General features: G+C 55.9%; 1 protein-coding gene across 3 annotated transcripts in view; it reads right to left on the bottom strand.

The window, feature by feature from the left end:
• The window catches only part of GRID2IP (Grid2 interacting protein), a 57,952-nt gene that overhangs the window by 12,560 nt on the left and 20,133 nt on the right, over positions 1-25,259 (bottom strand). For 2 of the 3 annotated variants that reach the window (XM_044390197.3, XM_044390196.3), the window contains exons 1-6: positions 9,287-9,412; positions 6,428-6,676; positions 6,099-6,184; positions 3,542-3,611; positions 2,795-2,889; positions 2,300-2,483 (exon numbers count right to left, since the gene is read on the bottom strand). In XM_044390197.3, the coding sequence (XP_044246132.1) occupies positions 2,300-2,483; positions 2,795-2,889; positions 3,542-3,611; positions 6,099-6,184; positions 6,428-6,676; positions 9,287-9,321 (719 nt within the window). In that variant the 5' untranslated portion in view covers positions 9,322-9,412. Of the gene's footprint in view, positions 1-2,299; positions 2,484-2,794; positions 2,890-3,541; positions 3,612-6,098; positions 6,185-6,427; positions 6,677-9,286; positions 9,413-14,435; positions 14,591-21,097; positions 21,531-23,490; positions 24,032-25,259 lie in introns of those variants that run through there. The other variant, XM_044390199.3, reaches the window with a different exon arrangement.

A 25,259-nucleotide genomic window follows, 5' to 3' on the forward strand; every position in this document is an offset into this window, starting at 1 on the left:
TCTGCTTTTGTAAAAAAAAAGTTTTATTGGAACACAGCCATGACTGTGTGCTTACATATTGTCTATGGCTGTTTTCGAGCTACAACGGCAGGGTTGAATCTTTCCTATGGAGACCATATGATTTATGGTCTAAAATATTTACTGTGTGGTCCTTCATAGAAATAGTTTGCTGATCCTCGCATTATATGGGAAAATAAAACTGGATCCGGACATAACACCCCACATAAGGATGAACTGTAGGTGGGTACAAAACAGAGTACGAAAAATACAATGGTAAAATTCATAGAAGACAGTGTGGGAGACCATCTTTTGGCCTAGGGTTAAGGAAAGAGTTCTTAAAATTTTAAACACCAAAGCCGTAAGGCCTAAAACGTACTGAATTTGATTTGACAAAATCAAGGATACCTGTTCAAAGAAGCCCAACTTGGACACGTTGATATTAGGTATAAGAGAAGTAATAACAAGTAACGAATGGGAGAAGATGTTTACGATGTCGGAAATCAACAAGGAGTCAGTCTCTAAAATATACAAGGAACTCCGGCAAATCAACAGGAACAAAAAGCCCAGTAAAATGAAAATGGGCAAAGGGTCTCAGCCGGTAATCGACAGATAAAGAAACAGAAAACGCGAACAAGGACATTCAGAGATGTGTAAAACAGTCATTTCAAAACCCCAGATAAAATAAGAAGATGTCACTTTATGCGTAAAAGACTAGCATGAGCGGAAGGCTGGATGGTGCCAAGTGTTGGTGAGGACGTGGAGATGAGGGAGCCCGGGTGCCCTGTAGGTGAGAGACGGCCGTGCTCTGGGGAGCAACTTGGGACGACCTAGTGAAATTTAAGGAAACAAATACTTTAACAGCCAGCAACGCTATTCTTAGATATAAATTCCGAATGAGTCGTACACAGCACCACGGGGAAATGGGCACGATGATGTTCATCCCTGCTACTGCGATGGAGGAGAGTGGTGACAAGCGGGTGTCTGTCACTGGCAGGTAAATAGATCAGACCCGGACCCTGATCCACAGGAATCTGGCTGCAGTTGTAAACAACGTATTACGTGTACATAGAGCAACACAGACAGATCTAAACATGTAGCACTTGGTGAAAAACAAAATCACACACAGACTGCGCACGGGATACCCACAATTGTGATGTGGCCCAAAAATACATCCCATGGGGGGCGCCTGGCTGGCTCCGTTGGAAAAGCATGTGACTCTTGAGCTCAGGGTCATGAGTTCGAGTCCCACGTTGGGTGTAGAGATTATTTAGGTAAATAAAACTTTTAAAAAAAGAATCCTTTTGAAACAGCAATGCCTATGCTTCAAGAACACATCAAACAGAAGGACTCCTGTTAAACTCATCGGACTCGTGGCCTTGGGAAGGGGAGGGACACAGAAGAGGGAGTGGAGCTAAAAGGGAATGAATGAAAGGTGGAAACAAGCCAAGTGTCCATCACAGACAAATGGACAGACAACATGTGGTCTATCCAAACAATGGAATGTTATTTGGCCATGAAAAAGGGAAGAAGTAGAGGCTATAACTTGGCCGAACATTGAAAACAGGATGTTGGGTGAAAGGAGCCAGACATAATACTGTAGGATCCTATTCGTATGAAAGCCCAGAGTAGAGAAAGCCACAGAGACACTAAAGTAGATTCGTGGTTGTTGGGGAGGACGGGGGGGAAGGGGAGGAAGAGGAGGGGGTCATAGTGAAGAGGTGCAGGGGGTTTCTTTTTGAGTGACAATGTTCTAAAACTGAGTGTGGCAATGGGTGCACAGATTTGTTAACTAAAGACCAGTGTGTTGCACACTTACACGAGGGAGTTGTGGGGCATGTGAATTATACCTCAATAAAGCTGTTTAAGCAAAAAAGAAAAGGATGAGGGGTTTGCACGGACAATGACAATGACCCTGTGGACCGAGGAGCGTGACAGATGAAGGCTGCCGCCACTCAGGTACAGAAAGGAAGACACCAAACCAGCCCCAACAGGCCCGGCTGGCCCGGGGCAAGCGTCCACAGGCTAGTCCTGTGACCCTTCCACAAACAACACCACAGAGGTCACCAGTTCGCTTGACAGAGGCTGGGTCACGTGGTTAGGAGGGTTCAGAGTCAGGGTTTGTGGTCGGGCACCTTGACTGCCCACCACCCCGGGGCCCCTGGTACCAGCAACTGCTTTCTGTGAGTGTCTCCCAGGAGAAGCGGGCTCAGGAGGCATGGGCAGGGAGACCCGGATGGCGAGTCTGGGCAGGACTTGGGGCCCACCCCAGGAAGCCCCACCACCACTCTGGCCCAGCCACCTGTGCTGGAAGAAGCTCTCCAGGGCCCGGCAGACCCCGTAGCGCTCAGGAGGCGTGAGTAGGTGCTCCAGCTGCTGGCTGAACGTCCTCCCCTGCACCCGGATGCTGGAGGGCAGGATCTCTGCCACCCATTGCAGGGAGGTGAGCGCCGAGGACGGGTTGGGGGAATCCAAGGAATCGGAGTCTGTCGGGGCCACAGGCAGGAGAGGCACAGGTGACCCAGCATCCCCGGGTCAGATGCGGTTGCTCTGGCAGCCGGGGGGAGCGCCGGGCACTGGGAGACACACCTCCTGCCAGGAGCTGGGGACGGGGATGGAGGGACAGCCCCAGGCAGGGCCCTGAGGCCACCCCACTGGAATCTACAGCACCACCTGGGAAGGGCAGCTGCGGGTTTGGGGGGAAAGCAGAGTCCCCTGCAGACTTGTAAGTCCCACACGTGGAGGCCCTGGCAGGGTCTCTGTGGGCCACAGCACCAAGTGGCCGTGGGTGTCTCACCGCTGGCAAACGGGACAAGCCCCTCCTCCACCACCAGTGTGGGCATCGCGCCACTGCCTTGAAGCATGGACACCACCTTGTCATGGGAGCAGTTCCTGCCAAGAAGAGATGGCCCGGGAGGGCCTGACCAGCATGAGCAACGTCCACGACCACCCACCAGCTCTCCCTGTCCTGCCTGTGGAGGCCGCTCAGCAGTCCACAGCTAGGCCAGGACCAGAAGCCAGGGTCCTGCCTCTCCTGCTCATTTATCTCCTCTGCAGGAGAAGCTCCAGGCTCAGGACGAGCTGGACACTTGTCATGCAGAGGGGTTGTGCCCATGTCATCCCCAGGCAGGACTCTCCTTCAAGGGCAAGACACTCATGGTCCATTTAATTCTGTGTCCCCTGGGCACCAGGCTGGCTCAGCTGGTAGAGCATGTGACTCTTGATCTTGGGGTTGTAAGTTCTAGCCCCACATCAGGCATGTAGCGATTACTTAAAAATAGAATCTTTAAAAACAAAAACAAAACAAGAACAAAAAACCCCTCTGAGTACCTTGCATGGAGCTGGGGTATTTTCTGGTTGGAAGGATGAACTGACATCCTGTCTAGTCTGAGGGAATAGATTCAAGAGTCCCCATAGGAAGAGGGGCAGACCCTGGGGACAAACTGGTCATAGGAAATCAGGACCACAGCCTAGGTGTCTCAAGAGCCAGGAGTCTTGGAGGATGGTTTGTCACCAAGCTCTGATGTCCCCAGTAGCCTCTGACCTCATGTCCAGTCCATTGAGGAAGAGGATCCGGTCGCCTGACTTGAGGGACGCATTGTCAGCCGGGCTCCCTAGAAGCAAGAAGAGAGCACGTGCTGGTCAGCTGGGCAGGGCTGCGCTCTGTGAACCCGTTTTACAGGTGCCAAATGGGATGAGTGGCAAAGGAGAGCCAAATTCAAGTCAGCAGATCCCACATTAGACCCAGCACTCCTTTGCTCTCAGCTACTCTGAGCAGGAAGTGAGCCCCTGGGTGGGGGTGGGAGGGTTTGGGGCTCAGTGTGGACCACTGGCAGCCCTGAGCTGTTGGAGAAGGAGGAAAAAATAAAGAAGGTCTTGGGAGCCTTATTTCCGCAGCATCCGTGCACCTGCTGAGAAGCCCACTCCTACTGTTCTCTGCCCTGCACATAAAGGTTCACATCATAGATTCCTCCGTACCTCTGTCATCAGGAGAACATGCACTTGCGTACAGGGAGGCAGCTTCCTCCTCCAGGCTGGGAAACATGGTGCATTAATCATGCTTGTTTGTCTCTACTTCCTGAGGCTTTGGCATCTTGGGGCATTGCTGACCCTGGAAGCACTGCCCTTCTGCGGCTAACCCATGTCTACATGGTAAATAACTGGCTCCAAAGAGTGCCTCTTGTATGCAAACCAACCAATCCAGAGCCCACACCCAACGCCCTTCCCTATGGGGCTCTCATACCCTGGGCCTCGACTGTGCTCTGCCCTAATCTCCCAGGGCCAGGTACCTGCCGACTGACTGGGGACAGCTCCTGGGCCTCAGAGCGTGCTCCAACCAATCCTATACCTGCTTAGCCTACCTTGCCCGATCCTTCCCTTACCCCGTGTGGCCCTGCGTGGTGTGGCCACGCCCCCTCCTTTTGGGAACTGTGAGGGACAAACTCTTTTTCCAATGGCCATTGTCTGGGGACGGGGCTGGTAGTTTGCTCCTGTGGATGTCAGGGTTCTTTCCTTTTTGCCTCTTTTATCAGCTGTTCCTCTACATTTGATTTGGAAGCAAGAGCGGGAAGTGACAAATGCCTAAAGAAAATGTACTCTCAGACTATGAGGCATTCTCTTGTGAGGCTGTAGGGACTGTCAGGGGAGGAAGAGGGATGCTCAGGGAAGACCTGCTGCGAAAAGGGGAGTCCTTCCCCCGGGACTGAAGAGGGGGGCAGGGGACAGGCGATGGTGGTGATGAATCCACCCTGGACTGTCTGGAAGTTTGGGCCAGCCTGGGGTGGGAGGGCCAGAGGGGTTGTAGTCGGGGATTCAAGATCACTGGATCAGGAGTCAGGAGATCCCAGGTTCTGGTCCTTGCTTTGCCAGAGCCTCTAAGGGCCTCAGTTTCCCCATTTGTAAAAGCTCTCACTGAAGCATCCGTTTGGCTTCCTATGACAAGGAAGGCGTGGGGTCACCCTCCTGGAGGCTGGGTTGGGGAACGTAGAACATCTGGATCTTAAACATGGCCCCAGGCAAAGTATCCCTGGCTGCACCCCACATGGGGGTGGTGGGAGGTGGCAATGCTGGTGGTGGCAGAGTTGGGAGAGACAAAGAGGAGAGAGGACTCATTTCTAGAGGACCAGCCCTGCGCCTTTTCCCTACAACACTGTGTCAACAACTGATGCACAAATCCAAGAACTGCAACATGTCAGTCACCAGACTCGGTCTCAAAGGGATCCGACGGCCGGAGCAATGAAGCAAAGGCACTAAGGCACTTTCCTGGGGATCAGAAGATCCCACCCACAAATCCCTGCACTGGAGGTGTGAGATGAGGAAGGGTAGAAAGGACTCGGCATCAGCAGGGCCATCAATGGGGATGTGTCACCAGGAGCATCATCCGCAGGTGCTGGGAGGGTATCGGTGCAGGACAGAGAGAGTGGGTGACCCAGCCCTAGGGGTGATTACAGGGAGGGAGAGTTCAGTTAAGCACCAGGAGACATTTCTGCCCCCCCCCCCCGGAGAACTTCCACAATGGAATGGGCTGCCTCAGGAAGAAATGAGTTTCTCCCCACACTCCCCCCACCCACCCTGGAGAGGCAGGAAGGATTTCTGCATGGAGAAGGCTCTGCTTTCTTCAAGATGTCACCGTTCCAGGAGCAAAAAGATGCAGGCTGCGTGGGGGTAGGAGGAGACTCCTGATTGGGGGTAAGGGCCGGGGTAGTGGGCAGAGGCCCTGAGGGCCTGGTGCCTCTCTAAGTCTAGCCTGCCCAGCAAATGCCAAGTTCACAGTGGGCACCCCATACAGGCAGGTTGATTGGGTACAGCCTGGGCAGGCGTCAGGTGTTCTGGCTACCCCAGTGCCTGGGGCAGTGCCCTCGGCCCTCCCTGTGGACGTAGGAAAGGTTTGGATGGAGAACTTGGCTCTCTTGGCTCAAAGGTGACCCTGAACTTGGAGGGGGTTTGCCCCAACTCGCACGGTCCCTCTGGGATACTTAGAGGACACGGGCTACATAAAGTTAGATCCTGGGGGCAGAAGCGGGGGTGGGGGAAGATGGGTTACTTAGTATGGGTGTAAGAGAGTCCTTCACCCCATCCTGGACAACCCGCCCACCCCTCACCAGGCAGGACAGACTCGATCCAGACAGGCCCGTGACCGCGCAGCGTGAAGCCGAAGCTCTTGTTGCCCTTGTAGACTCTGACTGTCCTGGGGAGAAAGAAGGGGCGGGGTGGGGGGCTGGCAGCGTGCCCTGCCCTGGGGAGAAGGAGGCTGGGGGGGGGGGCGTAGGGGATGGAGAAGTCCCGTGTCCTGCTCCCCTTAATCTCTCTGGCCCCCCACCCCCATCTCACCCCCGCGCCCACGCCCCGACCCCGCGCCCTCTGCCCAGATCTGCATCCCAGCCCACCGACTAGGAGGCATCCGCGGCCCCTGCCCGCGAGCCCCGCGTACCTGCGCGTGCCCCCCGGGCCCGCGCGGCCGCCCAGCAGCGAGGCAGCCTTGCGCGGTGGCGGCTCGTCGGGGCGGCGCGGGGCGGCGCTGGCGCGAGTGGACACCAGGAGGCGCTCGGGCCGCTCCTCGCTGCGGCTCCGGCGCAGCCGCTGCGCGCCCTGCGCCCTCCGGGCGCGGCAGAGCTTGCCCAGCAGACCCTGCGACACCACCTCGTCGAAGCGCGCCCGGTGCTTCTTGGGGATGAAGATCCTGCCGGCGAGGACCGCAGAGTCGGGACGCGCCCCCAGACCGCGCCCCGATCGTGCCAAACCGCGGCCTAAAAGCTCCTTCTCGCGGGCGCCGCCCTAGGCTCTCCCGCCCCTACACAGGGGTAACAGGGGAATCAGCTGAAGGCACCTCACTCTCCCGCTCGGTGCTGGGACTTGCGCCCCAACCGGCCTGGGCCACACCAGGACCACGGGGCCTGGCTCTCCACCTCGGGAAAGTCACAGACTGTCCGCCTTACTCTGGCCTCGGGGGACCTCAGTGCCCCCGAAGCCCGTCCGTGGACCTGTGCCTCCTCCTGCCTCCGTCTTCCCATTTCTGGCCTCTCCCCTACGCCCTCATTTCATGCCGTTGCACCTGCCGGCCAAACCCCAGCCAGGCGTCCTCACCACCCATCTTCTTACCTGATCCCAGGTAGCTCTGCTGGAGGAAACTGGAGCCACAGCCTGGCCTGGGTCAGACCTCCCCCAGACCCTCTTCACACTCCTGGCCTTCCTGCTTGCCTCTCTGGCCAGCCCTTTCTACAGCTGCGGCCTCAGAATTTGCCAGGACCGCCACATCCAGTCCTACCTCTTACACTCTTGCCCTGGCTGTTGTCCTTGCCCGGTACACTCTCTGCCTCCTAGTTACACTGGGCTCGACCTTCAACACCCAGGCTAGCCTTCCTTCAGTTCAGTCCTACATGCTTTAGTAAGACCCTGCTGTCCATGACAGCCAGGCACTTGGGTTCAGGCTGAAGGCACTGTGGTTCCCGCCCTCAGAGAAGCCACTTGGAAGTGGTGAGAGGCAGTGGGGAGGCTTAGGTGGACCCTGTGTGGGGTCTACACCCTGGGATGATTCCCTGGTACCTGGGGGTGTCTCCTTCAAGGCTGGAAGCTCTCTGAGGGCTAGGTTTGTAGCTTGGCTGGGAGCCACAGTGACCAGTCAGGGTTTGGCACAGGGGAGGGACTCAGTGACTCCGTAAACAAGGGGTCCACCAGCAGCACAGCCATCCCACCCAGTAATGGCAGCAGTTAACATCCTGCTGGACTCCCCTGTCCACTGCAGAGGATCTGGGGACTCAGAGAAGATCTGTAACTTTCCAGGGTGACACAGCTGGCCCTTGGCACAGCTTGGACAGAAGGCTAGCCTCTGAGCCTTGGCCGAGGGCCTCTGACATTCTGGTGGCTAGTGCGGCCTCCCTGGCCACATCCCAACGTTCCCTTCCATGTTCTTTGTACCAGGAGCCACGGCCAAGGGCATGGTGGGGGAGGAGGGAGGAAGACGTGAACGGTGGCTCTGCAGCTGGAACACAACCCCTCTGAGGTCATCCAGTGGCCCCCACTCTGTTCCCCGACCTCTATGGGTAGGATTAATAAGCCCAGGCAGGCAGAATAAGCTGCCTGGTGCGAGGGAAGGGATGTGGCTCTTGCAGGAGGAGGGTGCACCAGGGCTGCCCCCAGTGAGCTCTGCTCCAGGTCTGAATGTTCCAGGTGACCAGGAGGCCAAGATGAAAGGCCTGCTCAACTCTTCCAGGACCATTCTGGCCTGATGCTCATCCTTGCCCACCCACAGCGATTCCTGAAATTCTAGAGCCTCGGCCTCATTCCCCAGATGGTCGCTCAAGGTCTCCAGAGCCTGACACCTTCATATGCCTGGACTGCACATTCCCCATACCCTCCCAGACCCGCCACATGCCTCATGCCCAGGCAAAGGAGAGATGACAAGCCAGAAATTGTCCACCTCACACTTTGAGCTCCAGCCCCAGGCTCCAGAAGGCCCTAGGTCCAGCCTGGGCAGGGGCCAGATGTCCATCCCAGCTCTACCCTCCAGCAGCAATTAGAAAAGGTGTCCCCCCACCCTCACTCCCCCCGCTCCCGGCCCCAGAGTGGTAACCATGGTGAGTCACCAACTGCACAGGTGGGAGAAGACTGGTGGCTTTTTCCCTGCTTGGTGTCCTTGGAGCTAAGCCAGAGGCCAGGGCCGCCTTGTGAGCCAGATGCCCTTCCTGGCTTGTGTTGGCTCTCCATGCAGCTCTGTCTGGCCAGGCACCCCAGCCCTGGGTCTGCTCTGAATCCACTAACCCAGGAGAGCCAGGCGCAATAGGGCTCTCGGACCACTGTGGCAGATCGCTCCTCCTCTGACCCTGACAGCATGGCTGCCCCAGGACTTCCAGGTCCCTGCTACACCAGCAGGCTTCTCTGAGACCACAGGACTCTTCCCTGGCCACACAGTGACGTTTCAGTCAGTCAGTTCTGTTCCCTCTGCCTGGGGGGTCAGGTGTAAATCCGTGTCCAGGTTCCTCCTAGGGGCTGTCCTAGGGTCCTCTCTCTCCACCACATTCCCTGCCTCTGCTCTCCGGCCAGTTCCCTCGACCCGCTCAATTGCAGGAAGAAAAGAGGGTTTTTCAGTCCCAGCCCTTGGTCCCCCCCTCGGACCCCCATCCCAGGGGCGCGTGCAGGTTTCAGGCATCCAACGCGGGGAACTTGCCCCCTTGTGCCGGGTGGGTGTCCACCTCAGTGCCCCAGCCCCACCCCTTCTCAGGCCGCCTGAGGCGGGTCCGCCGCGCCTAGGGCGCACAGTTCCCGGGGGCGCGGGGCGCGGTGGGGAAACTACCGAAAGTGACGAGAGAAGCCCTGGTCCTTCCCCATCTGGAGCCGGCGACGGCGGCTTGGCAGGTGCCGACAGGTAGGGGTGGCCGAGCCCGCGAGCAGAGCTAGGGCGCCGCGACTCCACGAGCCTCTGCCGGGCAAGCGCACTCGGCCCCTCCCGAGCCGGCCCGGCCCGCGGCCCCGCGCCCGCCCCCTCCGGGTGGCCCCGCCCCGCCCCGCCCCCACGGGGGACCCTACAGCTAGCTCCGGGGGAACTGGGGCGGTTCGGGGCTGTCAACACTGCTTCCTCTCGGCTCCCTCCATCCATCAGTCTCTCCCCAGGTGTCTGGCCTCCAACCTCTCGGGCCGGGGCGCCCAGGTCCCCTGCACCGTGGCAAGTCCCCGGCCCCTGGCTATAGCGAGACTGAACCCCACTGTTCCGAAGAAGCCCTTTCTTTTGTAGAACACGGGAAGGCTTTCCGGAGGGCGTGGCCTTTGCGCTAGGTTTCAGGGAGTGGGTCGGTGAGGGGAAGCCCCTCTCACCCACCCAGGGGGCAGCGCTAATCAAGAAGAGGTTAGAGAAGGAGGCCTTGAATGCCACTGCCAGCCGCTGAGTGTGAACTCAGGGGGGGGGGGGTTCTAAGGATTTAAGGAGAGGAGGAGGGACCCCAGAGGTTTTGGTGCACCAGGGGAGTGGGTGAGGCTGGGAGAGGAACAGGGAAGGTGTAGGGTGGGACAAGTGGCTATATTCTAGAAACACAGAGGAAGGAGATGGTATAAGATCTGGTGAGTGAGTGGAAATGAGGAGGGGCAGCCGGGCTGGACAACTCCCAAATGAGGGGGGCCAGAGGGCCTCCTACTGGAAAAGAGGGAGCTCAGGGGAGAAGGGGATGACAAGAAAGGGAGTCTGGACGCTTCCTTTGTCTCTGGGCCTGCTACTGGAAGTCAGAGCAGGAGCAGACCCCAGGGAACCCAGTGAATTGTCATTTCTCAGTGATCCAGTCCCACTTGCCTGCGGGAAAGGGCACATAGTACCAGGGAGCCAGCCCAGGGGCTGAGCAGCAGCTCCTTGGGGGACATCAGCACAAGGCTCTCTCCTCACCAGGAGTTAGCCACTACCCAGACAGACAGGAGCGCAGAGGCAGAAAACCCTGGGACCCTCCCTCTGTCTCAGTCACTGGGACAAAGGGGCATCTTACGTGGTTCTGCCCATAGCTTCCAGCAGCTGGTCAGACCGGGTGCTCTGTTGAGACCACGCTGCCCAATGCACCTCAGCCCCAGTTCCTGGCCCCAGCGAGGCCACCACACTCCCATGATCAACCAGGGCTGCTTTTCTCCCCGGCAGCAGCAGCAAGCCAGAGCCAGCACATATGCCGCATCCTCCCAGGCCTTGTCCTCAGCCCTGCCAGGGAGAGGAATGCCTGAAAACCTCTATAGTGAATATGGCTCCCCGACATCTGCACAGCCACAGCCGTCCCATCATGACAGAGTCATTTCGGGTAGTTTGGTTCTGGGTGCAATGGCCCAGCATCCAGAACCAGGCCAGCCCAAAGCCTCTGAAGACTGTCCACCTCACTGTGGGCAGAAGAGATGTGAGCGTGGAGCAAATGCTCATGACTGAATCTGGACAGAGGCAGAAATGCACACACAGCTTTGGGGGCCAGTGTCCTTGTCACCCCTTATCCCTGTCCCTGTCTGTCCACACCGCACAGCACCCCTCTGTCCCAGCGCCCCAGCACACAGGGAAGGCATCAGATGGGGATAGCGGCTGGTGCATCAGAGAGCCCCAGACAACAGCTGGCCTTTGCTGAAGGGCCCGCCCCCACGCGAGGGGAGGCTAGGAAAGGCAGATCACTCTGGGGCAGAAGCTCTCAGTTGGGGATTTTGCCCTCCAGGGGACATCTGCACTATCTGGAGACAGTTTGTGGTCACAAAATGAGGATTGGGATGGGGAGTGTGCGACCGGCATCTAGTGGGTGGAGGCCAGAGACACTACAACATACAGGCCAGCCCCCAACCACAGAGGATTATCGGGCCCCAAATGTCAAAGGTGCCATGGTTGAGAACCCTGCTCTAGGGGAAGCCCACACTAACCGAGCACATACTATCTCCCCACAGTTTCACAGAGTTCTCCCGACCACTTTGATTACGGTGTCTCCAACATTTGTCATTAAAGCAGAGGAGGACGGAGGGGGCACAGGGGTTCCCTCACACCCTCCCCCAGATTCTCAGCTCATCTCTTTTCTGCTTCCAGTTGGGAGGGTTCATTTCTGTGATTTCCTACCAAGAACCCTGCTGGGAACATGAAAGGATGACCAACCCCGTTTTACAGACAGGCTGTACAGGTCAATGAACCTGCTCAAGGTTGCACAGCCTGGGTGCAGCTGGGGGGTCCAAGCTGGGTCTGTGGAGATTCCAGACCGCAGCTTCCTTCTCCCACCCGCCGGCCCCTCCCTCTCCTTCCAGATTTCCTGAAACACAGCAGAAAACGGGGCTGCCTTTGCTTTCCTGCTCCCTCCTAACTGCGTCACACTTCCCAAGCTGCCTGGCCTGGCCCTGTCCTAATTAGAAAGTCATTTTATCACTTCATCAAACTGGGATCCCTTTGGGGATAGACCCAAATTAGGCTCTGAGCTGCAGGGTGAACTGCCGTCGTGGAGGAAGATGAGACCCTTTGCTTCCATTACCACCACTGACCCAAATCCTACGCTCACGGCAGCACTGTCCAAGAGAGCTTTCTTCCACGATGGACATGCTCTAAATGTGCATGAGCCTGCACGGCGGCCACGAGTCATATGTAGCTAGTGAGATTGAGAAGGTGAATTTCAAATTTTATTTAATATTCATTAAATTTAATTTAAAAAAGCCACATGTGGCTACTCTGCTTCATGGTCTCACTGCTCCTCCTCCTTTCTCCCCAAGTCTTCTGATTTGGCCACTGGGACCCCCTCTTGGAGGTCACACAGTGACTTGGGTGGGTTCTAGCCTCTGCCAAGCTCACACACACACACAGGCACACGCATGCACACACAGCTTCACCTACCCTTTGCGCTCACTCTCTCACGTAAACCCTGTCTCTCCTCAATGGGGCATCCTGAGGCCACAGGTGTCACTCTTTGCGGCCACCTATCCTAGGAAAGGTGGTTCACGGCCCGCTACTGTTGGGTACTCAGTGTTGGGTACGGAGTGGCACCACTCTGGCCATGGCAGCGTCCACTTCTGTGGCTAGATGCCTGGCCCTGATGAACTTTTCTTGGGGACTCTTTCCACCCCCATAGGACATGCTGCCAGAATCTGAGGGTCACTGAGCCACAGCAGTGGCACCTGCTGCCTCCTCCAGGGAGCTTACCCTGATTGCCCCCCTGCTGAGTTAGCCCTGGGCTGCTGGCACTCAGCCCTCAGAATCACAGATGACTGTCTCTGTGACTCCTCCATGCCCCCTGAGAGCTCTCCCCTAGAAGTTTCTGCATGGGGATCGCTACTGCCACCCCGGAACCCAGCATGTGGGCCACCAGAGCCTGGGGGTGGGGGTGGGGAGATATAGGGTAAGGAGGTGGGGAGTGAAGTGGCTGAAGCCAGGCTGCCAAGATACCCCTCTTCCTGCAGAGCCCAGCTGGGCGCCGCCCCCTCCTCCAGCATCCTCCCCAATTTTCCTGTCGCACTTGACTCGCGCTGACAATAGAGGCTGCTGTTTCATCGTCCCCAGCAGCTCCCCGGGGATGCTGCGGGGACCGGGCATCCCTAGGTGTCTAGGGTTCCCACTTCCCAGGCTCTAAATCGAGTGCACCCAAGGGGGTGCCTCCCCCACCCTGGCTCTTCCTGACCCGCTGCCAGCGGTCGCTTGGGGACGAACTGCAGACGGGAAAGCAGGCGTGTCGGGAGGCAGACAGGCTGCCCCGGGAGGCAGAGGCAACACAGACGGAAGCCAGGGCAGCTCCAAAGGGAGATGAGGGGGACCGAGAGGGCCCCAGCTGAGTCCGGCTGCTAGCAGCCTTGCAACACGCGCGTGCCAACTTCCCAGGGGACAGCCAGCGCCGACGCCCCTGGCCCAGCCCTGGTAGTGACGGGTGGGGTGGGGGGCTGCCCATCCATCATCTCCCCAGGGAGCCCTCAGCACCAGAGCATCATCTCCACTGCAAATTAGGCTGTAGAAATAACTTTTTTTTTTTTCTCTCTGGATTTTCCTAGCAAGGGGCAGACCCCTAACTCACCCCAGGCAGCTCATGGTGGCCTCTTTCGGTGGCCTTCTGCGCTCCGCTGCAGAGCCGAGCCGCTGCGCCCGCCTGGGCTTGGGGGGGGTGGTGGTGGCCAGCCCCGTCCCTGACATTGGCCAGGCCCAGAGGGAGGGGCAGGCTGCGGGGTGAATGGCAGGAAGGGGAGGGGGTGGGCTGAGCCCAGGAAGGGGGAGGGGGAAGCAGTCGCAGGCCCTGGAGGCAGGGCGGGGAGAGAAAGGCGCCCCCCCTGCAGGATCCCGACAGGGAAGGCATCACTCAACCCCAGCGGGGGCCTGATCAAAGCTGTGCTGTGCAGGGCAGTGATGCCCTGGCAGGAAAGTGGGGGGGGGGGGGGGCTCGGGAGATTCGGGGGCCACTCCACGTGTAAACCTATTTGGAATTTTTTCCCTAAAGGATACACTTACAGGGTCCAAAGCTGAGCAGAAGAACAGAAAGTGCACAGCTGATGGATTCACGGTCCTGTGACAGCCACGCATTTGCTGTGTGACTTTTGGACCAGCCTCTTAACCCCTCTGAGCCTCAGTTTGCCTCTGAGAAATGGGGATAGTAATAGCGCTGGGATGATTCAGCCAGACAGTGTTCCTCTGGGGCTCTGGCGAGGTCCTCACAGCTGGCATCATCAAAGGGCAGAGAGCACACACTGTTTCTAGCATGGGGATGTCCTTTCTGCAGGAGGTGGGTCCTCTCTGAAGCCTGTCCCAGCCCAGCATCTAGCAGCCCTTCCGTTCTCACTCACAGGGATGCCCTGGCATCCAGCTGAGCCAACAGCCACCCTTCCCAGGGTCGGCCTTCAGGGTCGCTGGTCCACCCTGGGAGTGGGTCGATGGCTGGGGCCCAGTAGCAGGATGCACAGCCGCAGTGCCTGGGGTGGTGGTCGGAGAGTGGGCACCTCTGAGCGAGACACACCCTGCCTGCCCCTTCCTCCCCCAAGCAAGGTACCTGAGGTTGTCCAGGAGTGGCGCGCGGGCCTCGCGGGGCAGCTCCAGGGTGAGCACCCACACCAGGTCATCGACCCGCTGCTCGGCCGCAAACTGCTTCAGGGCAGCGAACACCCGTTCCTTGGCAGTTGGCTGGTCCCCCAAGATCTCATCCACCTGCGAGGAAGGGTCTGGTGAATGACCACAGGGACCACAGCAGAACACTGCTCACTTCCCTCCCTTCCTCCCTCAGTTTACCTCCATGGGACAGCTGACAGGGGAGCGCTGCCTGAGCTCTGCGGTGAGCTCTCTACCCAGATCACGTCATTTCCAGCCTCACAGCAGACAGACAAGAGGACACGGCTAATATCTTCATTTATACCTAAGCACGGAGGCTGGCGTAGGTGGGGTGACCTGTTCAAGGCCACAGGGTCAGGACTCACACTCAGAGACAGCCCTTCTACTGAGTATTATAAGGATCAAAGGAATCAATACAAGAACTTGACAAAGTTCCAGGCACTCAGTAATTGCTAGTTACTATTATTGTAACACTATACTCCTTTCCTCCACACTGTTCACTGAGAGATCCCACAGAGAACATTCTGGCTCCAGAGAAAAGCCCTGGAGTGTGTGCCTAGCCCTGAATTTGGCCTCCCTCAGCGCTCCCTCGGGACTTCTGCTTTCTTCTGCTGGGTGTACAAACCAGCTGATACCAGTCAAGGTACATCTACTCATAGGAGTCCATGCAGCTGCTGGAAAGGGGCGTGCAAATAGGCACCATGTTTCTGGAGGCCGGCTTTGGTAAGTGTGCCCAGAGCCTAAAAATGCACCCGTCATTTTACCCAATGATCTAGAAATGTATCCTGGAGATATCCTGAAAGACAGGATGATACACAATGATATTTGAGTGAAGAGGCTCACCTCTGCATTGTTCAGAATACGGAGACGTTGGAAGTAACATAGGTATTTGATAATATGGAATAAATCATTTTAGCACATCCATTTGTCGTCCTGGCTATTTGGCTAAGAAAGGAGGAAACCCCAGACTTCAAGGGAGGCGGGACCCTGGCAGTTATGTCGTAGCCTTGGGCAGTTGGAGGCTCTGGTCCACGGTTTTGGCTCTTGAAAAAATGATGCAGAAATGCGGGGACAGCAGAGCTTGTGGTGGCCAAGCCCCACAGTGCACCCTGAGCAGACTCATCCTGACGGGGTGATGCAGGACAGCTGGGCTCCAGGTTGCCGATCCTGTCCTGGTTCTAAGGCTGGATCTCCAGCACGGATTCTGCAAACTGTTCCTCCCACAAATCCCTTTCCTGTCTAAATTAGCAGAGTCGACATCTGCTGTTCGAGAGCCAAGTTCAGCTTGATACCCTCGTACCGAATATCATTGATTCTGGGGTGAGCATTTTTTCATATTCTAACATCTCCGAAATCAGGATGTATCTTACGGCGAGCTGCCATTCCTGTGCCTGTGTGTGGATGTGGCCGTAGGTGTTCACATTGTCACTTCCACTGACTTACGTGCATTGCTGGTACCAAATACGTTCAAATAAGTCTAAAAGTCCTCCTCTAATAACTACTAAATTAAGTGACAAGGAGGTGATAAGAAAGCATGTGTCATGGGTTAATTGCCAGGGGCATTTCTCTTTTTGTGGTTAAAAAAAAAGGGGGGTGTCTTGCAATTGACAGTGTTTTCAATCTGATGCAATGTGGTACTTTTTGGCCAGAAAGAATGATGCTGTAGATCTTTATATAAAACCATGAGGGGCCGGGGTGCCTGGGGGGCTCAGTTGGTGAAGCGTCTGCCTTCAGCTCAGGTCATGATCCCAGGGTCCTGGAATGAGCCCCGCATCGGGCTCCCTGCTCAGCGGGGAATCTGCTTCTCCCTCTGCCTCTCGCCAACCCCCCCACCCTGGCTTGTGCTCTCTCTCTCACTCTCTCTCTCTCACTCAAATAAATAAAATCTTAAAAAAAAAAAAAAAAAACCCATGAGGGGCGCCTGGATGGCTCAGTCGGTTGAGTGTCTGACTCTTGACTTAGCTCAGGCTGTGATTTCAGGGTCCTAGGATCGAGCCCTGCGCTGGGCTCTGTGCTCAGCGAGGAGTCTGCCTGAGGATTCTCTCCCTCTGCCCCTCCTCCTCCTCTCTCTAAAATAAATAAATCTTAAATAAGAAATAAAACCATGAAATGGAGAGTGATGGTTAAGGGTGTGGGGGTTCTTTCGGGGTGACTTGCATGTTCTGAAATTGATCATGGTGATGGTTGCACAAATCTGTGAATATACCCAAAACCACTGGATTGTAGACTTTATTATTTTTTTTTTAAGATTTTATTTATTTGTTTGACAGAGATAGAGACAGCCAGCGAGAGAGGGAACACAAGCAGGGGGAGTGGGAGAGGAAGAAGCAGGCTCATAGCGGAGGAGCCTGATGTGGGGCTCGATCCCATAACGCCGGGATCACGCCCTGAGCCGAAGGCAGACGCCTAACCACTGTGCCACCCAGGCGCCCCTGGATTGTAGACTTTAAATGAGCAGGTGGTATGATACGTGAATCTATCTCAATAAAGCTGTTATAAAATACACAGAAAAATGCGATAAACAGGCAAGTGAGAAAAACAGTTTACAAATGGAATACACAGTGTTCTATTTTTAGACATATATGATTACACATATATCTCTGAATTGGAAATATGCACTAAGTTTTATAGTAATTTAGATTTTTAAAAAATAAGTCAACGGTTTCCGTTTTTTCTATAGGGAGCTTATATGATGTATACAGTCAGGAAAAGGAAGGCACGTTATCACTGCTCTTTTTTCCCTTTATTTTTTACTGTAGTAAAAATGTACGTAACATACAATTTACCATTGTAACCATTTTAACGTGTACAATTCAGTGGCATTAAGTACAGTGCCACAGTGGGGTGTAACCATCACCACTATCCAGTTCCAGAATATTTTCATACCCTGCCCCAAATGAAAACTCTGTACCCACAAAGTACTCACTCCCCACTCCCCTCTTCCCCAGCCCCTGGCAACCCCTAATCTGTTTTCTGTCTGCATGGATTTGCTCATGCTGGCTACTTCTTGTGAATGGAATCATACAGTATGCGGCTTTTGTGTCTGAAATTGCTACTTTTTGTTCATGCAGCAGTTAAGCGTTGTCTGTGCATCCTCTATGAGAGACCTCCCTTGGTAGTCAGGAGTCGCCGTGTGTCTGGACACCGATGCTCTGAGCTGACCCTGAAGCTGAGGTGGGAGGCTGGGTGGCGGGGTGTGTGGGTCTCTCTCAGGGGAGTGTGGGCGCAAACCCAGCCAGACCTAGGGCTGTTCAGTACCACCTTCCATCCACCCCCCATGTCTGCAGACAGCATCCTTCCCCACCACTCTCCACTGTCAGAGGATGAAGAGCTCCCCCCTTCCCGGCCAAGGTTAGCCCTCCAGCCCAAAGACACCCCGCTGCCCACCCATCCCCACCTTCTCTTCCTCTACCTGTCATTCAAAAATCACCTCCTCGGGGATCCTTCCTGACCACCCCGGCCAAGTGGCCCCCATCTCTCTCTCTCTCATCTCCCTGTTTATTTCTTCACTTCCTTGACCATGATCCCCAGATAGCTTGTTTATAGACTTGTCCACTTCCTCGCTTGCTTCTCCCCCCAGGGACACCTGCTGCATGGGAGCAGCTTCCCTGCCCATCCTCATCACGGGGCCATCATCAATGATGGCGAAACGCATGGACTTCAGTGTCTCTACTGCCTCCTTCCCTTCAGCTTATATAAATGTTCGAGTTTCTCCCAACCTATAAATACATGAGTACATAAAGTCCTTCTTACCCTGCAACCCGAGCATCCTTTTAATTTTCCTGGCCCAGAGCGGTCTATACTTGCTATTTCAATACAACTACCCTGACCCATTGCAGTGTGCCCCCTACTGGCAGCACTCTGTGGCAATTCTCTGGGCAAGGACCCCAAATGACGACTTCTGGACCTTCATCTTCAGCCCAGAGCTTGCTCCAGAGCTGCATGTCCAACTCCCTCCTAGACAGATAGGGGATTAAGGCCGGCTTTCCAGATGCGGTGACAGAAGTTGGCGGCTCTGGGGGTCTCATGCCTGAGTCCCAGCACGTGCACCCCACAAAGTCTGTGTTGCTGTCTGTCTCCTCCACCTGTTATGACCTGACATGACAACCTGAGACCCAGACCTGAGGTCTTGCTCCTGCCCAGCCCCAAGCACAGGGCTTGGCACATAGTAGGCCCTCAGTGAATGTTTATGGAGCTGAACCCAAGAGCCACAGATGGCCAGCTGTCCTCTCTCTGCTTTTCCTACAGCTCCCCTGCTGACCTCAGTTTCCCTGGCAGTGAGTAGGGCAGGCAGCAGCACCAGCACCCCCTCCTCATGCACCCACTGTGCCGAGGAAGGTTAGTGGTTTTGCAATCAAAGTCAGCGGCAGCCTCAATTCAAAGGAGAACATGGCTAGCTGGAAAGACGTTTTATGTAAGAAAGAGGAAAAAATAGTTCCTCCCCCTGGGGGCCTGTGCCACAGTGCGGTTTTGGTGTCAGCTCTTACCCAGATGCTCTCAACCTACATCGAAGTGTGAGGCGCCATCACGGGACACTAATGGATTTTCTATTAAATATCAGAATCTTCAAGGAGGAAAAACTGGGGCAAGGGAGAGTGCCGGTGAGAACCCGGGAACTAACTGTCTGAAAGCCCTTGATTGTTCTGAGGCAGTCTCTTATGGGGATTTGCTCTCGGTGTTTGGGGGTGCTTGGTGAGCTCGAACCAGAACCCACCGCTCCTACTCCCCTTCGCCGGAACACACATCCTGGCTGGCCTGGGCAGCGGGTCACCTCCCTGGCCCTGCCTTGTGGCCAGGTCTGCAATCCACCCCGCCCTTCTGGGGGCTCTGACCGTGCCCCCTTCCATCTCTCCAGGGGTCCGATGGAGTCTGGGACAGGCCTTTGGTTCTGCAGCCGGTCTTCTGGAATTACAGCAGACACTACCAGTTGCTGCGGTCTGAATGGTGGTGCCCCCACCATGCATATGTTGCAACCCTACTGTCCAATGTGATGGTATTAGGAGGTGGGGCCTTTGGGAGGGATAAGGTCATGAGGGTGGGGTCCTTGTGAATGGGATCGGTGCCCTTATGAAAGAGAGCCCAGAGAGCTCCCAGCTCCTTCCCTCCCATGAGGACTTGAGAGGTCTGCCACCCAGCAGAGAGCCCTCGCTCCACCATGTTGGTGCCCTGATCTTGGACGTCTGGGCTCCAGAGCTGTGGTTTCCAAGCCATCAGTGTGGTGTTCTGTTACAGCCAGGAAGGACTGAGCCGCTTGTGCTCATCAATATTGCTAGTTCCCCTCTTTCTCCCTGGGCGCACAGAAGACGGCATTCCCCGGCGGCCTTTGGGAGCAGAGGTGTGACCAGTTCCTGCCAACGAGCACCGGCTGCAGGGGCAGCACTCTGCTCCCTCTCTGAAGTCCTTAAGAGCCGCGGGGCACATTCCTGCATGCTCCCCCTCCTCTATAGAAACTCCTGAGGCTGCACTTGGAGATGTTGAGGCCTCGTGCAGAGGTCAGCCAGCCTGGAGAGTCACCTGCACTTTCAGAGGACTTAGTGGGTATGGAGAACAAACCTGCGGGGTGCGCCAAGGCCCCAAGATGTTTGATGTTTGTTGTAACAGCAGAGCCGGTTCTGGGGATAGAAAGGAGGCCGCATCTTCTGAGGGGCTGGACACTGGTGACCTAGGGAGGCCAGAGCCGCATCGCGTGTGCTTGTGTGAGTGACTGCATACACTTGGCTACAGAGGCCGGCCTGCTTAGGGCCAGGGGCTGAAAGGCTCAAGCCGGGGTCCTGCCCAGACAACGGTCATGCCAGGGTACATGGCGGAGGTGACGCTCCTGAGGGGTTCAGTTTAGAAGGAGGGAGGACTGGACCACGCTTGGGCCCTGGAGAAGGCCAGGCGAATGGAGATCTGATATCTGGGCAGTGGGCTGGGAGCAGGTTCTCTCATAGCAGGGCTTCCACCTCTCTGCCCCCCAACACCTCATGGCCACGTTCTGCCACGAGGACGAATAAGCAGTGCCCTTTCCATGGAGGACAAGGGAGGGTGTCTGTGAACTCAAGTGTCCCAGTCATCAAACTGAGTTTCCAAGATGTTGGGCTGGGCACCCACATCTGAAGGCCCTGGAGGACAGGTACATGAGGGTGGAGAGAGTATATCCAGTAACACAAAGTTCACCAACGGGCAAAAGCCATCTATAACGCGCAAGTCAAAATAGCAGCTACCTCTTATGGGGGCGGACGGACAGAGAAAGGAGCACGTGTGAACTATCCGATGTGAAGGAATCATTCCGTTTTCTACACTCTGATTATCTATGCTCTGTTGACCTGCATTTTGATCGGGCCGGTGATCACAAGGCTGTGTGCATCTGTAAAACCCAGCGCGCTCTACACTTAATGTCCTTGACTGTACACCGTGTGCCTGCGCGCCTCAACAAAGGAGCAAAGCAACCCCCCCACAGAATCACAAAATGAGGCACAGGGCCTTGAAGCTCGCGCGTCATTATACTTCTGGTAAATACGTCCTAGAAGACTCCTCAGCTCCAGGCCCACACCAGGCCCCAGAAAGGCCTACGCCACCGCCAGGGGACCCTGCCAACCGCGCAGGAGCCCTCGCTTGTCCTACCTTGCGGCTGAACTCCTGGGCCTTGCGCCTGCGTTCCCGGTGCACGGCCTCAGGGCGCTTGCGGTGAGCCAGGCGCAGCAGCTCGCGGCCCAGGGAGAGGCCTCGGCCGGGGCGAGGGGGCCGCAGCGCTGGGGTCAGGGATGAGCCACCGGATCCCGCGCCTGGGTCGCCATCTGGGCCCGGCAGCACACCGAGGCTGGGAGGCACGCGAGGGCAGCGCCGGGCCAGGCGCACGAGGCGCTCACGGCTCAGGCCACCCACGGCCAGCCCCTCCACCTCCAGGATCTGGTCCCCCGGCCGCAGACCCCCGGCGTGTGCGCTGCTCCCTTCTGTCACCTCCAGGACGAAGCAGGGGCCCGAGCCGCCCAGCCGGAAGCCGAAGTCTTCAGGCCAGCCCTGGTTGGTGGCTGGCATGGCGGCCCGGGCAGTGCAGCTGGAGAGGGAGAGAGACCGCACAGCAGATTCATGAATCTGAGGCCCTGTCCGCAGCGCTGCAGGCCACTTAAAGACCCAGGAGATGCACCAGTCTGGACCTCCGCTTCTCTCTGCTTCCAGGGGGAGGATTAGTTCTTAAGATAGTATCTCAGCTCCTCGATCCCGCTGTGCCTGAAATTCACCGACTTCCATGTGACAAAAGGACATCGCAGTGACATGCGTTCACAAATTCCTACTGACTTTGGTGGGTATTTGCCCGTTGAGTTGTATGACTCTCCCTTTTGACTTCCTTGGGGAAGCATGGTATGACTGATTTGGTCTCTGGGCTCCTGGCTCTAGGACAGGCTCAGGGGGAGGGGGTCCCTCTGTCCTCCAACAGAGGCCAGATTGTGTGGGCTGGTGAGGTGGGCAGGAGACACAAATGTGAACATTAACAAGGGGAGACCTCACTAAAACGGAGTCAGGAGGCCAGAAGGGGGAGCCATACCACACTCCCTCAATTAGAGCAAGGATTATCTATTACAAAGCCCCACAGAAGAACCATCAAACAGAAAAGATTCATGGATTGCAAGTCCAACAGGAAAATATGTGCATTGCCTCTCCTACAAGAAAAGGACCACCCCTGCAACTCAGCCAATGAGCAACCGTGGTCACCCCCATCTCTTGCTTTTCTCCAATGGACTTTTGTTCAAAGTCACCCCTCCCAGCTTCCTTGTTCTTCTCTATAAAGTTCCTCTCCTTTGTTGGACTAGCCTATGATTTTTGCCATAGCTTGCTTGTTCTGAATTGCTCTTCTCGACCATTCCTGGGTTAACCCATTTTTCCTGGAAAAACAACTTTTATTTTTAAGGTTAGCAAACACAGCCTGGGGAGGTGAGGGTGACTGTCTTGGATGAAACAATCTATGTGTGTTTCTGTAGGTCTCTTTAGAGCAGGGATTGCTTACAGCCCATGGACAGCCTCCGAAATTGTAAGCAGTGTGTGGTGTGAAGGCTCCGTTTTCCAGGGAAGAGTCCTCAGTTCTGAGGACTTCCTGACTCTGGCTTTGGAGAACGTCTGAGCGCAGGATTTGGAGGCCCTCCACAGATGTGTGGAGCCCCCCAGTATGGGGTCATCTGCACGTGGCTCCCTCTCCCAAGACACCCAAACACGTCTTAGTGGCTGGGGAGTCAGGGCGAGGAGGAGACCCAGGATTGCAGCAGCATCGTGCACTAGGAAGAACCAGGGACACTTAAGGGACAGTGAGAATCAGTATCACCAGGCCACCAGAGGACAGCGTGAGCACTCCTCACCTGGGTGTGGTGGAGGCTGTCACACCCCAGGCTGGCCGGCTGACTCCCGAGCCCATCCCGGGGGACCTGTTCCTCCTCTGCCAGTGGCCATGCTGCCATGGGGCCTCAAAGACACTCTGTGGCTTGGCGGCAGCGCTGGTCTCCTGGGTGCACTGGGCCCAGATGGGGTGGGGGCATCACCACATCTTAGAGGAGCCTGAGGTCAGTTCTTGTACCATGAGAGAAGTAGTCAGCTCCTCCATAATCATAGAGGGGCTGGCTGGCAGTCTGAATTTGGGGCTGAGGCCCATGTTGCCCCTTCATGGGCACAGCTGTGGCAAGGCTGCCTCTCGGAGACCAGAGCAGGCAACGCCTAGCACTCTACACCCAGCCTGTGGAGCCCACAGAGCTAAAAGGGCTGCTAGCACTCAGACCCCGCTGAGCTTCTGCACCATGTCAAGCCCTCCCATGTGTCCCCAGCCCTGCAGAGTGACTCAAGCCCTCTCCCACCCACCCCAAGCTCCTGGTGTGGGCCCCTCTCTGCTCTCTCACACTCACCTAGAAACAGGAATCCAGGCTCCTGACAGGGCTGATGGACTATCTCAGGGCATGAGAGGGAGGCATCCCAGGGCCGCCTATCCCAGAATATTGGGGGGAGAAAACCCCCGCACTCCCAGGTTTGCTTACCTTCCTCACTGGCGAGTTCAGTGGTTGCAGGGACAGAGCGCAGGGCTTGTGGAATGCCTGGGGACATGAGCTTGTTGCCAGCCCTCTGCTGCTCGGGGCCTTGGCGTCGGTTACTGATGCGCCCGAGGTGACAGCTGGAGTTTCTAAGGCAAAGCGATCCTCTGAGTAACCTGAGAAGGCCCCAGTTACCAGGCAGACCAGCAGGATGGCTGGACAGCTTGGCCAGGGCCCAGAGAGGCAGGCCCCTGCTGCGTGGTCCTGGGGGGCAAGCAATGATGCTCAGACCGGAGTGAGGGCTGGCTGGAGCTGGGCCATGGGCTGGGTCCATCCACGAGGTCGTGGAGCTTGGCAGGTGGGTCGAGAGGGTTCCTCCAGGCTGTTTTGAGGTGAGGGGGTGTCCCTCAGTCCAGCGATGGCACAGGGGACTGATGAGACTCAGCAGGGCATGGGGACCCAGTCTCCACAGGGAATATCACTGTCGGAGCCCCAACAGTCAGATTGTTCGTCAGAAGAAGGGGAGATCCAGCCCAGGAGAAAAGGTCTGGATGGGCAAAAAAAATGCTCACCTAAGTAACTTTGGAAGTGAGTGAAGTCTGTAAAACTAAAGGCAAATGGAACCACACAGGCACCGTCCTCTAGCTGGGGCAGCTGTTTCCCACGGGGTGCAGGGTAACGATTCTGAAATCACACACATGCATGCTGGGATTGAACAGTTAAGTAAACGGACTGTGGGGGCCAGGTTTCTCTCTGGGGGAATGGGAGGTTACAGACAAGCAAAGGGAAAGCTAGAATAATCCATGCGGTACTGGATTAGAGTTGGGGACGTCAGTATGAACTCATGCTTAGCTTACTACAGCAGCAGATGGACACATAGAGAAATAGTTATGGATCTGTGTGTATACTACATAGCTTAGTATATGAACCTATGTCTGCTTATTCGGTCAGCGAGAGGGCGTGGAAGCGGCACCCCGGCAGTGACGAGCACATCTAGTGCCAGATCTTGGCTTCTAATATCATTCCAGTAAAAGGAGCCCGGGATCCTTAGAGAAATCACTGAGTCTGGGCCGGGATCAGGAAGCACACAAGTCGAGCCCAGAGCGTCTTCTAGTGCCAGAGAGAACATGAGGGCAAAACACATGTGCGCGTGCGTGCACCCACAGACGACTGGGCTTGTCAAAGGGACACAGGAGCAAATCGAGAGATTTCACTGGCCAAAGATGGAACAATTTGAGCAAGAAAATAAACAACATAGTACTGGATTATAACCCAAAGAATAGAATAAATATTCATGAGTCTATATTGATGTAAACAAATGGTTGAATAAATAGAAGAGACATATCTCCTATGCAGAAGAATTTCAAATAATTTATAACCTTCCCCCCTTTAAGTGTGGGCTGCACATAGTGACTTCCTTCCAACGAGGACAGAACGAAGAGGTGGGGGTCACAGTACTTTACAGGGGAGAAACTGACAAACACAACCTCGGACAGGTGATCAAGGCTGACGGCAATGGGGAGAAATCAGGTTGATGGCACGTGCCCCTTATCTGATGTGATGAGAATGGCACTTTGCTTCTGGGAACTTCCTCCCCTAAACCCACAACCAGTCCGACTATGAGGAAGATAGACATCAGGCACTAAAATTATGGGGTTTGTCAAAGGGACACGGGAGCCAACTGAAAGGACTCCCAGGGGCTAGTGCTGGAACAATTTGAGCAACAAAGTTAATAACATAGTGTTGGATTGTAACCCAAATAAAATGAATATCCA

Source organism: Ursus arctos, unplaced genomic scaffold (genome assembly GCF_023065955.2).
Source record: "Ursus arctos isolate Adak ecotype North America unplaced genomic scaffold, UrsArc2.0 scaffold_2, whole genome shotgun sequence".
Taxonomy (NCBI): Eukaryota; Metazoa; Chordata; class Mammalia; order Carnivora; family Ursidae; genus Ursus; species Ursus arctos.